At 35.5% G+C, this 15,924-nt stretch overlaps 2 protein-coding genes across 2 annotated transcripts; one reads left to right on the top strand and one right to left on the bottom strand.

Annotated features, from left to right (window-relative positions):
- Positions 1-7,355: 7,355 nt before the first annotated feature.
- Positions 7,356-9,373, top strand: LOC148960129 (putative cytidine deaminase). The gene has a single exon (XM_089108949.1). The coding sequence runs from the start codon at positions 7,588-7,590 to the stop codon at positions 8,026-8,028; it is 441 nt and encodes a 146-aa protein (XP_088965075.1). The 5' UTR covers positions 7,356-7,587; the 3' UTR covers positions 8,029-9,373.
- A 1,201-nt stretch (positions 9,374-10,574) lies between these two features.
- LOC135686760 (synaptotagmin-7) lies at positions 10,575-15,707 on the bottom strand. Its single transcript, XM_065203076.2, has 8 exons — positions 15,102-15,707; positions 14,173-14,390; positions 13,719-13,962; positions 12,986-13,159; positions 12,425-12,501; positions 11,929-12,058; positions 11,467-11,598; positions 10,575-10,898 (listed from the first exon to the last, which is right to left on the bottom strand). Exons 1-8 carry the CDS (start codon positions 15,357-15,359, stop codon positions 10,821-10,823), a joined length of 1,311 nt encoding a protein of 436 aa, XP_065059148.2. The 5' UTR covers positions 15,360-15,707; the 3' UTR covers positions 10,575-10,820.
- Positions 15,708-15,924: the final 217 nt, after the last annotated feature.

Below are 15,924 nucleotides of genomic sequence, written 5' to 3'. Positions count from 1 at the left end.
GAATTTCAATTCATTTTTGTCACTTAGAAGAGGTCGACCTGAAAGATTTTAACGAGAGGAAAATTCGCCAGAATGACGTATTAAACCCATTCACTTTTAATAGGGTATATCTGGCATATGTTTAACATATATTTTATGAGGTCTTGCCTACGTCGCAGTTTGAGAATCTTGAGAAGTTAGTGGGCTGGTCCACAAAGTAGCTAAATTTGACAGGGAACACCAACTTCACGTGATCAAGAATCCACACTCCACTCCAGACTACAGTGGCTGTGGCAGTGGCAGTGGCAGTGCCTGGTAATGATTTGTGTTTGTGCTTGATTAGAGAATAATTTCACAAGAACCCATTGCAAGTATGGATGTATTGGAAGAATTGAAACAGTTATTGACCGATTGTGCTTTGGATACCATCGAGGAGTATTTTTTTTCGCTGACTAGGGAATGGTTACTTACAAGTCTGCCGGGAGGGCCTAGGCGCCAGAACCAGATCGTAACACACAACCTTCGACATTTATTGTGGCAAAAGAATTCTTTCATTTTGATGGCTGAACCTTGTTGAACGAGAAAGGGTCAGACTTTGAGGTACTGCTGAAAAATTTTATATAGGGGTTCATTTTGTGCTGCTGCTACTGGGCCTGGAGGCTCAGGTGGTAAATTCTGCAAAAAGTTTGTTTTGTTTGCAGACTGGCCCCTCTGGATGCTGGTAAAATACTTAATTTAACACCGATACCTTACCATTGTCTTTCTGTTTTTGTGTAATGTGATTTAAATGTAGAATTCACAAAAATTACACTGTTCTGAATTTAACTAGAACTAGAATATTCATTCAATGATTAAATGGTTGCCTATCTTTGTAATATAATGTTTATGGATACATTTTAGTTTGTTTGAATAGCTATTTAATTTGTTTTAAATAACATGTTATTTATTTGCAAGTTGATTTTCACTTTTGCTGTAATTTAATTTAAAGAACTAGCTGTAAAAAAGTTAAGAGAGATTTTAACAGTTAGAGAAGTCATTACTTTCTTACAGTCTTGTTACTGATATTGTTACCAAGCAGAATAGGATTTGTTGTCACAGCCTTTGGTGAAAAGTTTTATGCTATGGTGGGCTGTTGTGTTCTATTTTGAAACCATTTGACATGTTGCATCTTTGGAAATTTTATGTGGTTAATCATATGAGCTACATGGGCCTATTGTCATACACTGCACTCTTGTTTTGGAGATGCATCTCCTTTTCTGTTTTATTGATACTAAGCCAATAACGAACAAGGTTTATTGAGAATGCAACACAGAAGTCAAAATCTTGAGATATATTTATTTGAGCAAGGTGGTACTAGGAACTGGAAATGCTGTCCAATAAAGTATGTTTTACATTAAGTTAGTACACACAGTAAAGGCAGATAGAATCTGTTTTTAATGCATGTTAAAATGCAGTATTTGGTATGATGTAATCTAGTATGGCAGGAGTTGGAGTAATGGAGTAGTCTTTCAACAAGAAAAATGATGAGAAATGCATTTGTTTGCTTATTTTAGCAAGCCTATTACCAGACTAAGTTTTGATGGAATTGTGGTTTGGATAAAAAGCTAATTTTGGTTAACATTCCTGTGGAAGGAAATATTATGAAGGCAAAAAATTATCATTTTCTTTGACAAAAGAAAGTGCATCTGAAAGCTAAGCAAAGGGAAGTTTAGTATAAAGTGTCAGGTCTCAGAAGATTCAAATTTAAATTTGATGGATCTTCTAAATAGACAGTCATCCCAAAGTAATTTTTCTTCCATGTATTTCCAAATGATGAACAACAAATCTGAAACAGATATACAGACTTTGACTTTGATGCAGAAATATTTTACTCTAAAGCAGTGCAATTATCATATGCCAAAAGATATGATGCATTTAAGAGAGTTAGCATCCAGAAAGAAGTTGACTAGCCTTAGCAGTCTACTTTTGTTGCTAGAAAAGGTTTTTGCCCATTTCTTTGTCCAAGTTTCTATGGCTTGTATACTCTGAAAGTGCCTGCATTTTTAGTAATTTCATTGGTCAACTTTCGTTAATAATTCTCTTCTATGATGAGTCTTGTGCCCTTAAATTTTTATCAATCATTTGGATGTCCACAAAACTACACTTCTTTCTATAAAATTCCACATGTTAAACCATTAGAAAACCAAGCACAATTTGCCACACACATTTTGTCTTGATCTTTGTGTTATTTTTCCCTGCATTACCCAATTTTCAATTACTAGTGTTGCTATGCTTATTAAGTAATTCTTTAATGTTGCATCATTGTTGTTTTTTGGGCAATAATATGAGGGGGCAAGCCTATTTTTTTGATAAGATGACATCACATTTGTCCATTCTTTTTAGAATAAAAGACCTCTGTCTTCCCAAAATGTTGGGGAACAACTACCTCCCTTCATCTCCCCTGGGTGTCTGCCACTTCTTATTGTTTGTTTCAATTTCTCCTCTTAAAATTTCAATAATTTTAATCATTGCATCCATAAAAGACAGAAAACAATTTCTTGGGCGTTTCCGGGAAATGGGCGTGGTCGGTCGGTCATAATGGGTTTTGAGAATGTCAAATTTTTGTCTGGATCCGCCCCTGCCCTGCAGACCTAGTAGCAACGGTTTGTCTATAGGTTACTAGTGAAAGCTTTACCAGTGTACACTGGTCTTTACCAAGGACAAACTTCTAAGCAATAGAAACAAACTTGAAACTTCATTGCCTATGAAATTTCTATTTCTCTACGTGAGCGTGAATTGTTTTTTTATATTCACTTCATTTAATGTTGGTTTGCAAAATTAAGCTAATAAACAGCTAATTGGGGGGGAGGGGGGTACATGATGTAGACAGCGCAACAAAATTTAGCCCAGTGGGGCTAAAAGTCGAGTTTAGTGAGGTAGGAGGACCCACCATGGTAGGAGGACCCACCAAGAAATTTTTTTAAATTATACCTTGTAAAAGGGCTAAAAAGCATCTTTCAGACAAAAGTTTAGCAAAATACTATTGTGCTAAAAGAACTAAAACTCTAGTGTTAGACGTTGGGGAAGGAAAGAAACGACAACCTTTCATCTCAGATTGCACGTAGTTGTGAATGACAGAGGAAGATGTTGTTTTGATTGGGAAAATTTTTTCCTGAACAGAAATGTGCAGTTTCCATACCTTCCAACCTGTAGAGAAAGAAAAGCGGGGGACATCGCGAGCGGAGCGAGCGAAAAATTAGAGCTGGGGGTCTGGGGAGCGCTCTGAGCCCCCCAGCGGGTCCAGGGCATCGCCCTGGTAGGGGTCCAGGGGACGAAGCCCCCGGAAGCTCCTGACATTTTGTCATTTCTGAGGCCTCAACATGACTCAGGATTCTTTATTTTCTCTGTCTGTAATATGTTAATAGAAAAACAGTTCTTCGTAATCAATAGGTCAGTAATATCGAAGAACTTTCTTAGAAAGTGAGGGGGGGCAAATGAAGGGGCCGAAAAAGTTCTGGGCTTAGAAACGCCACTGTGCACAATTATGATTATATTTTTATAGGAAATGTTTTCTTGCAATCAGTGCGAACCCATGCGAACCCATGCGAACCCCGATTTAACTCCTACAAAAATTTTTGGCAATTTTATGTCACTTAGATTAGTTTGAAATTATAAGAAAGGTTATCTTTTATGATGAATAAACAACAACAAATGTTAAAAAGTTTGGCGTCTGGCTTCTGGCAGTCTGGCGTCTGGCTTTATCCGATGTCGTAACTATTGTTGTGCACCAGATCGAACGAACCATTGTAGGGTATAATTTAAATATTTGGCAAACACTTTATTTCCGCTGTTAATTATCTATGTTTCTTTTGGTTGTAGGTCTTACGTGTTTTTAGCTGATTGGTTGTTATTAATAGTTGTAAAATGCTTGTATCTATAAATACGCTGTAGTAGTTTTAAGAATTAGGCTTTTTGGGAGAAGCATCTTGCTGTTCGTTCAAAGTGCTGACGAAAGAAGTCGTTGTCTCTCTGCTCCTTTCTGCCACAAGTCGAGTTGAAAAGGGCCGTGAGTTATTTTTTGTATACTTAGTTGCACTGTAGTTAAAGTGTAATATAACACTATTGTAATGTTGTGAATACATCGAATCGTTTCGTCCGTTATGAAAAAGTTGCACTGTTGACAGTGATCTTGATTCTTCTTTACGTTATACCAGCTTTTTATTTTTATTATAAGTTTTTTTCAAAAATCGGGAGGATTTTTTAATTGTCGGGAGGTCGGAAGATGACCTCTGAAATCGGGAGTCTCCCGGTCATATCATAACAAATATAATATTTCCATTTCAAAATTCGTGAACGGCCCTTTACGAACTTCAGAGGTGGCATTTCTGCGTGGCAACAAAGCTCTTCTTGGCGCCCTGCGAAATCTTCGATTGCCCTGCGAAATCGACTATTTTTTGGATTGGGGGGGTGTCACACCCCCCCACACCCCCCGGTAGTTTCGCCCCTGATGGGTGCTGCACCCCCCCCCATCTTCAAAAAAGCAGATTTTGTCGGGCAAATTTATAACTGCCAGTGTATCTGTCGGGCAAATCTGGAAATTTTCTTTTGGTCGCACTGCTATTGCTACTTTTTGCTCTAGCTTGGTTTTTTAATTCATGGTCTTTTTTCCCATCTTTTTTCAATCTCCTCCCAGTTGGGAAAACAAAACAGAAACGAGGCTAGGGACAGCAACATACGTATATTCATTTCTGTCTTTCGTCCACTGATCAGCGCTTTCGTCTCGAGCTCGACCTGCACATGTTTATCTTCGCCTCGACATGAAGTCTGAAGTATTGATCGACAGCGAAAGTATAGACGGAAAGTAAAGTGTGTTTGGTGCGAGAAGGAAAATAACACTGTGCATACCCCTCCCCCTACTTTTTGCAAAACAAGAAAGCTTTTTTCAAAATCTTTTGTTTTGATTTCTAAATTTTCCCTTGACAAGCCCCCGCCCCCCCCTTTCCATTCTGCCTCGGAGCCCATGGAACACTGACAGTTTTAGATCATCATAAATCAAAGCATGAAGGATATACCATCTCGGAATACGTTGTTGAGAAAAATCAATCAATACTTTCTTTTCCGAATGTATGAAACTTTCATCATACATTCATAAGGAGTTATGCCCCAAAATTATCTTGAGGTTTTACCCTTACGGTCCGAAAGAATTGCACCCTTCGCTAGAAAATGGTCATAGAAAGTTTTAATCAGTTCAAGCGGGAAATAATTTAAAATTTATCAAGAAATTGTAGTTAAGATATGAATTGCAAAAAACTTTCGAGTTTATTCTATTTCTGAACATTATCCATGATTACGAAAACACCAAAATTGAACTTTAATGATAGATGTACCTGTAAAATACCTCCAATGAAAAACTTTCCTTTGCTTGAGGGATTTTGTTATGGTGAATTTAGAGGTACGTACTTTGTGCTTGGGTGTCTAAAAATGTTGAAATTGCTTCCGGAACAACCGAAATTTGAAAATGAAACTCAGATAATGCAACTGAAGCTCTTTTTTGTGTAAACAATGTAATCTGCGTAGCTGTTTCTAAATTCCGAAATTTCCTAGCTGTGTTTTGGTGTTCTACTTTGATAAAATTGAGACCCTACTTCAATCCCCTTTTTTGAATTGCTCTCTTAATAGCTAGGTGATTTAGAAAGTGAAGACTTTTTTTCTTTTATAGAAAAGACAGGCCTTACAAGTGCTTGCTTTTCGGAAACAAATGTTTATAGCCAGCACCAGAAAAACTAGAGGCATATTTCTTGACTTTAAACAAACAGCCTGAGTCTAAAGACCCTCTCTCGGGCTTCCCGATGATTTCAGCCCTTGAGGCGATGTGCTCTAAAAATGAAGTTCATGTATGACACGCCCTTTCGTCAAGCATGCCATGCCCTTTCGTCGGGCATCCAAGCTTCATACCCCCCTAATGAAAATAGTGTAGTTTCGCCCCTGTTTCCAATGTATCGCTAGCATATCGCGTGTCCATAAAATCATAGGCATAACATATCGTGAAGCATTTTAATGCCATTTTCAAAATTTGGTATTTTTAGTCAAATAATGCTATCAACTCAAGTCCCATCCCTTTTTGAATTTCTTGACGCCACCCCTGATGTTTAAAGAGGGCGAAACAATAAAAATGGTGCAAGCAGTAGCAAAGGGAAGGGGGCATGAAGGGACGGATCCCCCCTCCCCATAGCAGAAAATCTTTTTGAAAAAACGGCATTTCCTGGTGTTCAAAATGGCGTAGAACCCCATTTTCCCTCGCTCAACCCGCCTTTGCCCCCCAACCTTACCACCCTGGGTACGCTACTGGAGGCAAGCCAAAGATATCAAATAAGTTTAATTTATGTTTTATGTTAATTCCATTATTATGCTTTTTTGGGGAAATTTCTGGAAATGATCTTTCAGGGAGGGTACTTATTTCCATATTCCTTTTAAACAAAGAAGGGACGTTTGAAAGCAAGTAGTCAGCATTGTTGCAGTCATCCTGCGCTCTATTTAAACTTTGATTATGCAAAATTTCTAAAAGGTGAAGTTTACACCCCCCCCCCCCCCTACAATTGGGAACTTGAGAGTAAGCCACTTTGATTAGGTGCTGCTTTGAATTTTCAAAATCAATGCAGCAATTTCAAAAAAGTCCTTTTCTCTAGAAACACGACAATATATCTTTAAATAGAAATACTTTTCTGAAAAGGTGGCACTTCAACATCTAAGGTGATACTTGTTTCAGCAAAAAAATGAATCGCAATATACCAGTATGAAATACAATAGTTGATAATTCAAAAAATTAGATTGATATCTAGTTTTAACTGCTTAAAAGCTTTGTAAAATTTATCTATATCAATACTTTGCAAGATCATTATTTGGATGGAATATTGTTGCGAATATTTTCAATTCAAAAGGAGACTTTTCATGAAAAGGAGCACTTTCTGTAACCCATTGGGACAGGGCCTTTGTTTTTCTCAACAAATAAATCATTCCAAAATCCCTATCAAATAATCTAACAGCGAGGCCAGTCAGCAAGTACCTGTTTCAAAGTACTTTACCAGAACATTCTTACTAGTTTGGACTTGATGAAGGATCTTCCTGCACCAGAGGTGGCGCCAGAAATCTTCCGAAAGAGGGGCTGGAGCTTCCGACAGGGGGGCTAAAATGACTAAAACAAGCAGTTTTCGTACGTTATTTTGTCAAATTTGCTCCGACAATAACCTAAAATTTCCTCCGATGGGGGGGCTAGATGCTTCCGACGGAGGGGCTGTAGCCCCCCTTAGCCCTCCCCTGGCGCCACCACTGTCCTTCTCTGAAAAAAACACAAGAATAAGACTCTAGAATTTGTTGGATTCTTATCTTAACTTTGTTACATGTGTGAATAGTACATATTTTTTACAGGCGCGAAAACCAAATTGACAAACAGTTGCTGTGTTTCTGTCAAAACACAGCACATCACGTTCTTTGGTCTGTGATGCAGGCCAATGATGCGGGGGTGTGTCTGCCATATTAACCAATCAATGAGCGAAGCAGAAGCCGCTGTTGTTAAGAACGACGTGAAGGGAAGTCTACGTGGCGGGAAAGGAGGTTGTAAAACAGCGAAAAATGGACTCCAGTCTCGAAGTATCTGATGATATTAAGAAACTAATTACTGCATGCGTGAAAGCAAAAGATTTTTCCTATTCACCTTATAGTAAGTTTAGGGTAGGAGCCGCACTTCTTACAAGTGATGGGTCGATAGTAACCGGCTGCAACGTTGAGAACGTTAGCTATGGCCTAACCATTTGTGCAGAGAGAACAGCCCTCGTGAAAGCTGTAAGCGAAGGTCATCAGAGATTTAAAGCTATTGCTATAACGACTGATGTAGTTTCTAATTTCACCTATCCTTGTGGAGCCTGTCGTCAATTCATGGCGGAGTTCGGTGACTTTGATGTCTATCTGTCAACTGATGACAGAAAACTTAAGAAAACTTCACTGAAAGAAATATTGCCGTACACGTTTCACAAAGAAGATTTAAAGGAAGGACAAGATAATAACAGCACATGAGGAATTTAGATGCCTTTTTATACAATTGAGTTTTATCGAGTGTTGCAACGTAGACATGTGCATAGTTTGACAAATTGATATTTCAGGCCTAGGTGCTTATCGTGTATAGAAAAAGGAAAGAAGAAACAGAGGAAAAAGGAATAATAACGCAGTATTAATTATTTAGACAAGTGTGATATTGATTTATTAAAAAAAATTTATTTATATCTAAATTTTAAAAAAAATTACCTTGTATTTACTTTTATCCGTTATATGAAAAGAACAATTATTAGTATATCTAATTCGCTTCCACTCTTATCTTCCCTTTACTAGCCAGCCCGTCACTAAGTTGTAATTTGGAATGAAGTTAAGGTCAGTCATTCAATGAATAGTTTTAATGAATTATTCACAAACGGCTTAAGCTGTTCTCAGAACTCCTCCTAGTGTTATTCCCCTGCTCCCTTGTTGCTTAAAACTTTTAGTAAAAAATTAACATTTTTTAATATTGCTTTAAAGGATCTTGTGCAACTGGGATGCTTTGCAACTTCAATTCCAAAACAGGCCTTATATTGTACTGCATGAAATAAATAACACAGAAAATACAAATCATTTCTCAGGACAGCTGTGGCTAAGCATGCCAGTTGCAAAAGAGCCTATAAATAAAAAAAGTAATTATTTGACAAATAAGCTGCTCAAACATAGTTTGATGAAGTCAAACTTGATTTTGTTTTGCTAGGGAAACATGTCACTGTTTAGTTTGACCTTATCTTGTCAATTTTACTTTGTAAAGCACAAATCCACTTCGGTGTACCACTTCGACTTAAGATAAAAAGCTTTTTTTTCTGTCATTTATAAGAATTATTGAATTCCATTGTTTTAGTGAAGGTCAAGCACAATAGAACTTGATGGACTCCATATACTTATAAGATATATGAAAAATAAGTGTTGCATGTTGTTGCTAAGCACCAAATTAATCAATGTGTGAAACAAAAGTTTACATAATGTATTCAGAACCATATTGAAAAAAAATAATTTATCCTCAATGGCTATATAGTATCAAGTAATAGTAGGGTCAATACTTGTAAGTACCCACATACACCCAACACCTGTCCAACAATTGATAAAATTCCTTAGAGAAATACAGTTTGTATATGGTACTGAAATGGTGCCAATTGGCGATAGTCTCAAAATTTCTTATTGACTACTCCCATCACCCCCTTCTCCAGTAAATCAAATTTGACATCTAGCTAAACTTTGTGTGACAGTATTTAATTTGTAGGGACTTTCTATACACAAGTAATAACATTCTTTTTTTAAAACAGAAAAGTTTAGTTTATTTTGCATACAAGTTTTTTTCCTTGTGAAATTTTGTGTTGTTTGAATTAAACTCTTAAATCACCCAACTCTGGTATCAATTTATTGACAAATTATTAACAGTCAGCACAGTGGAAGTATGATCTTTCTGATAAACTTTAATTTGGCTGTTAGTCCACGCAAAAGAAATAATGGAAAGAACATGCCTGATAAGTGCAGATCTTGACAAAAAAGTGAATCCAATTGCTTTAAAAAAGGCTGAATATTTGAATATCAATCTCAAAATTTTAGCAAGAAAAAAAAATTGGATTGAAATAGGCCTAGATGTTTAAAGTGATGTTAAAAAGGCCTAGGGGCCAGAACTTTCAGGCCAGCAATGCCGCTATGGCAAAATAAACTTATGTCGATAAAAGGAGATTAAAACTACCAAAAATAAAATAAAAAATAACTTGGAAAAAACAAACTTTTTTACACAAAGTATGAAACATTTACAAAACACAGAATAATTTTATCTCATATTGTAAACATTGCATTGGGATTTAATATTATGCTTTTAAACACATAAAGAGTGAAATGAAATCGGTTTCTCCATTTTCCATTCCAAAAATCTTTAATCTGAGTGTTGTCAGAATTAGAGGCAGGCTAAATGTCACTTGATTAAACTTTTATGTCACATTGATTTTTTATACCACCACCTGCTTCTTTTTTTGAAGACAGCAAGTTACCTTAGTGAAATAGACATTGGTGGCTTTACAAATTTTGTAGAATATCTTTGTTGAGGATGATAATAAACATTTGGCCTTTGAGGTTCATGTTTTACCTCTGCTTTTTGGGGCTCCAGATAAAATAGGTTGGCTGTTGGGAAGCATCACAAAAACATAATCTAATTTTTTTCCTAAGCTCTTGCAACTATTTCATGTAGTAAAGTATATTTTTAATTAATAATTTATAATTGATCAACTCACCCATAAACCATTCAAGCTTTTTATGATTAAACAACTGACAGAATTTTTTGAATAAATATATAGCATGATTATGTATATAGTGCTTTGTTTTCTTTCATAATGATTAAAATCAAACCCTAGTTTAAAACAAAGGCCCCTTCCAACAAGGGGATTGTGAGCTTCTCTGAGCAACCTTATGAAATGTGCCAAAATTAAATGAGTTTGTATGTCTCTTGAGCATCTATAAATGGTACATAATTAGATCTGAGGATAAATGTTTGAGGTTGGCAAAAAGAAGAAACACAAATCTACTGGTTAATGGATTTTATCAAATATCTAAAAAATCATATGGCTGCATCAAAATAATTATTTTTAAAATTAAATTAGTTAGCTACGATATTTGATCTTATTTATAAAACTTGCTGTGGGATAAGTATTTATACATATGTACATTGTTTGAATGAGTATCTGTATGAAATGCTCTGGAAATATTTTGACTGAAATGCTTCACCAAATCAAACCTTCAACTAATAAAGAATAAAGCTTCCAGAATTCTTACTTATCCAATGGAATGCCATTCACTATCATCATTTTTGCAGATGAGCTTCCTTTACTGCATTTCACTGCAATAAGCTGCAAAAAATAAACTTATAACTTAGACTGGTAAATTTTTAGCCATGGATTTCAGATGGTTCAGTTACATTAACCATGATATATTTGTTGAGCAATTGTGGATATATTTATGTGGACAATAAATCCTACAATAAGCACCCAGTGTGGAACTTTTAACTGTTTTAGTGGGGTGCTTATTCAATGGAGGGAGCTCAATTCATATTCAATGAGAAGAAACATAGATTGTTAGAAGGTTTTGAGCAATGAACTTAAAAAGAGAAAATTCAAATGTGCACACTTTAGATTTACATTTGAAAATGCGTAGACAGGTTGAGTTCTGCACTTATTGTAAAAGATAAGTGTTAGACTACAGATATATTTCTCTTCAGGCCTTACCTTATGGCTGAGCCTGTGGGAGCTGATTTGAGGGATGGGGTCTTCATCAAAACAGGATGCTCTTTCAAAGAGAAGGGGGGCACTCATGCAAGGATTTAGATTGAGTTTATTTAACAAAAATATTTGGCCTTGGCATACAAGTTGAAAGTAACATATTGTGCAAAATAAAAAAAACAAAATCTAATGCTTTTACCTTTCTTCCATTGTGTTTTGTTTTGAATAAACAGTTTGGGTATTGATAAATAGCATGAGCTCGCATTGCTTCTTTGAATTCTTGGGATAATCCTTCTTCTGACCACTTATTGCGACTATGTGGAGTGTTTCTCTACAATTTCATTTAAAAATTTAAAAGATTAATGAAAAGGGCATTGGGCAACTTCAGTGGAAACATTTGAGATACACACACACTATAAACTAGAAGACAGGATTCATAAACTTCATATTGATGAAAAAATAGCAATTTCTTAATGAAGTTTATTCTTTAGTTAACTTCTTCTTCAATTAGGTCTAATGGATTAAATTTTTCCTAAAATTTCGAAAAAGAAAAACTTTCCTATGAGAAAATGTTCTAGTTAGAAGCATCAAGTTGTCGCCCATTGCAGAAAAACATAACTAGAAGCAAAGCTGTGAACATGAAAGTAACAAAAGTACCTACCAGGTCTGCCAATTCATACCAGCATCTCTCAGAATTGTGGAAATCTATGTCTTGTAAAGGTATATGCACATCACCAAGTCTTGTATCTTTTCCAGAAGATTCTCTATTCAATACGTTCAAAACTAGCACCCTGTTCAAAGTTCAAACAGTATAGTTTTGAAATGATTTATAACCAATATCATAGTTAATTACACATTTTACATATTATTTGCTTTAATATGCTATTGATACTATCTTGCTACTTTCTAAAGGCAAATTTTCTCTATTGGTCTTTATCATTATCCTTTATCATTGTATGGAGGGCCTATTTTGATATCTGTTCAAGTACATCACTGTGCTGTAATAATTTGTGTAATAACTATGAACTTATAATACTTGTGTAATAATAAGTGCTGAAAGGTCAGATTAAAAGAATAGGAAATAAAATTGAAGTTGCATAAGTTTAAGGTCTAAATTTAAACATTCAAACAAATGTAGCCAGAACAAGTTGTTTAACCTCATTGGCAGATCTTCTGGAGCAATTTCAAATTCAAATGTTTGCTCAAAAACAGGATTCAGATTCTGAGTTGACACCTTTGAGGAAAATGGAATTCATTATTTCAGTTTAAGTAAAAAGGTATGAGACAGATTTAGCATATGTTTAAATCAATTAACTTGAAAAAGTTATCGTGCATTAAAACATATTTCTAGAAATTTTCTGGGGAAGGCTATGGTGAAAAAGAAATTATCTAGCATGTAATTGAGGTTTTGAATGCATCTCTCTGCTTCTGGTCTTTGTTCAATTGTTGTGCTAATGATTATTTTCATAAAATTATGATGGAGGGCCAACATGATTATAATGTAGCAGTATATATTGACGCTTATTGGGCAGTAGCAATGTACTCCAATGTAAAATTAGTTAGAGTATTTGTTAAAATAACTGTTTAATTGGTTTACCTTAAAGAAAAAGCATTGATATATTAATGCTGCTAATAAATTCTAATTAAAATTATTTAAAAATGTTAATCATGGTCAACGGCACATGAGTTACAGGATATAATAAAAATAAATGTGTTACCTCTGTTTCCTCTCTTTTTTGTACACCAGTGACATAACTTCTAACATAGGAATTTGAAGAACTTGCTATCTTGTCTGCAATTTTCAAGTCAGCTGCTTGATGGATTGTCACCATTAGCATCTGCTCATCATAATCAATTGAGACTTCAATCCTCCCTTTTACATCTAAATCAATCTGCAAGCAGACCAAGAATAAAATTATATTATAGCTTATTAAGCTTCTTTCAACATTACAGCCTTGGTCATATTGTCACTTAGAGTAAAGGTGGATCTTATGACTGAAATATCCAGGCAGAGTGAACAATTTGTTCTGCCAATGTTAAATTTTATCTATTATTTAAAGGCTATTAATCAAAAGCACCCTGCTACATAGGAAGTTTATAACATTGTGTTAGTACTTATCATTATCCTAACTCAATAACAGAAGAGTAAAAATCAAGTGCAACTGTGATGAAAAAAAGTCACATAAGGTAATTAAAATGAAATATATTGCTACAAAGCTACAAGTGAGACTTTATTATACACATGTATTATACACAACAAGACATGATAAAAAGATTTTCACATCATATCAGCCCAAAATCAAGGATCGTGTTATTGAAACAACCATGTACTTGAAACGAAGATAAATTTAATTTATAAAAACCATTTATCCCACAACTAATAATTTTGTTCTACAAGATGACAAATCATACCACTGTAAACTGGGACTTCTAGCTATTTTGTAAAATTACCTTTGGTTTCAGCTTATGCCAACCTGGAATCCCTCCATTGACTTCTTCTTTGTAAAGTTCCAAAATTACTTCTCCAAGAAAATCATCCATAGATATTACATCTTTATTCCATACATCAATCACTAATTTTGCATCCACCAAGTCAGCCTGTATCAAATCAAAGGTAAGAATCTCTTGAAATAGTGGATTAACAGTGTTTGACTTTGGTCTTGTCTTCTGGACCTGTGCAGCATCATCTCCGAGCCTAAAATGGGTTTAAGGTTTTCTTATCAAAGGAGAGATTTCTATTTTATTTGGATTATGAACAGTATTGACTTGATAAAACATAGAAATCATCTACATGCTGAAAAGATCTGAAAATGTTTCAAAAAATAGCTGAACTATTCAAATTCTTGGTAGAAAACCTATTTTAGACATTCCTAAATCTTACTTTTTGTAAAATTCAATAACTTACCTCTTAACGATTAAACAGACTTTGACAAATGGATCAGGAAGTTTGTGAACATCAGGCAGCTGAAGACCCTTTGCACGGCCGATCTTAACAAGAAGTGTTGACTCATTTGACTTGTACTTCATAGAAATTTCGATTTCACCCAGAAATTTACTATATGATTCAGATATTGCTGATGGATCAATTCTGTTAAACATTTCTTTTAACAGTGCATGGTTATCCTGAAATAATAAACTTCATGTCAACATCTGGAACATCTGCTGGTAACTACAATACCAGTCAAACAGGCACCACAAAGGTCTAAAAAAGTGCAGGGCTAAAGCCCCTGCTCTGCGGTGCCTGTCAAAAGTGTTGGAACACCTCAACATATAAATTTTCTGCACTTAATATCTCCTCCCTCTCTCTATTGATTTGGACAAGAAAATTATGACAAATGAGGGTGGCCACAAAAATAGTTGTTCAAAGGAGGGGAGTGAATCCACTGTTTAAGGGGGAGTAAGGGGGATCAGTCTACTTGAAAAAGGAAATGAAGGGAAGAATATGCACTCTATACCAGTGAAATTACCCCATCACACAAATGGCCAATAAATCCTGGTTCATTGGTTTTTGAAGAAATGGGACTGATTTGAGTCTGGAGGAATTTGTGTGATGTTCTTTGATGGTTGTTTTCGAAATTATTACAATCAGTTAGACGTTATCTATAATATGATCAATTTAATACTTTTATACCCCCGTGACAAGTACTCACAAAGGTTTTTGTTTCAATTGTATGAAATACGAAATCCTGTAGGCATTAACTTACTCATATATCCAATATAAAATAAAATTACGCTTTTAAGATCTACGACTATTTGATTTCAGTTATCATCAGGAGTTTTCCAAACATTACAGGACTACTTATACAAGAGGTAAGGCGAAGTAAGAGTTGAAACCTGTTTTTTGATTATGTTTGTGGCATTTCCTGCCCCTTTGCTTCCCGTTTTAATATTTTTCATGAAAGCACTTTTCGCTTTCAGCAAAGCTGGAACCTCTGCCATCCCAATTCCAGCAGGTTCTTCCTCTGGGCGATCCAAAGGCTCTCCGTCATAATAGTCATCATGAAGCCTCTCTCTTAAACTCCCAGCAGTAACAGCCTTTCGAGGGTTAGCTCTCGCGTTTCCCTCTCTCTGCACGCTTGCAGATGCACCCATCTATAATTTCATATAACCAAAAAGACGCAAAAGCACTTCTCCTACAACATGGCTAGCAATATTCAACTCTATAATCCAATATCTTTCTACAAATTGTAAACTTGACCCAGTTACTTCCTTTGTTTCTTCGTCATTAAAACGGAGGTTACTAATAACAACGCAGTCTCGTTTCCATTAGCACTCCCACGCTCTAATTTGCTTTCAGATAAAAACAAAGCAGGGCAATGGGACATTTTATCGAAATGGGAAAATAAAACCATAATAAACACATAACCCCTACCATTAACTATCAGTTCTAACTGTAATAGAAAAACATAAAAAGAGAACGGTTATGAACATTCCAGCCCACCCCATGGTACTGCCCTGCTAGGGCACAAACCCCACTTCCCCGCTGCTGCTGTCCCAGTTCCAAGAAATCGGTTTCAAGAAAAAGAATATCAATAGGAATCAAGGAGAGAAATTAAACCACAACACAGATACCTCTACTGAGTTCTAATCTTTTATGTGTTTCAATGAAACATATTAAATAATAGATTTGGTGCGGTGATAATTGTTGTCAGGACAA

This window comes from Rhopilema esculentum, chromosome 6 (genome assembly GCF_057945365.1).
Source record: "Rhopilema esculentum isolate cy_ngs chromosome 6, ASM5794536v1, whole genome shotgun sequence".
Classification (NCBI taxonomy): domain Eukaryota; kingdom Metazoa; phylum Cnidaria; class Scyphozoa; order Rhizostomeae; family Rhizostomatidae; genus Rhopilema; species Rhopilema esculentum.
This window is presented reverse-complemented; position numbering and strand designations above follow the sequence as displayed.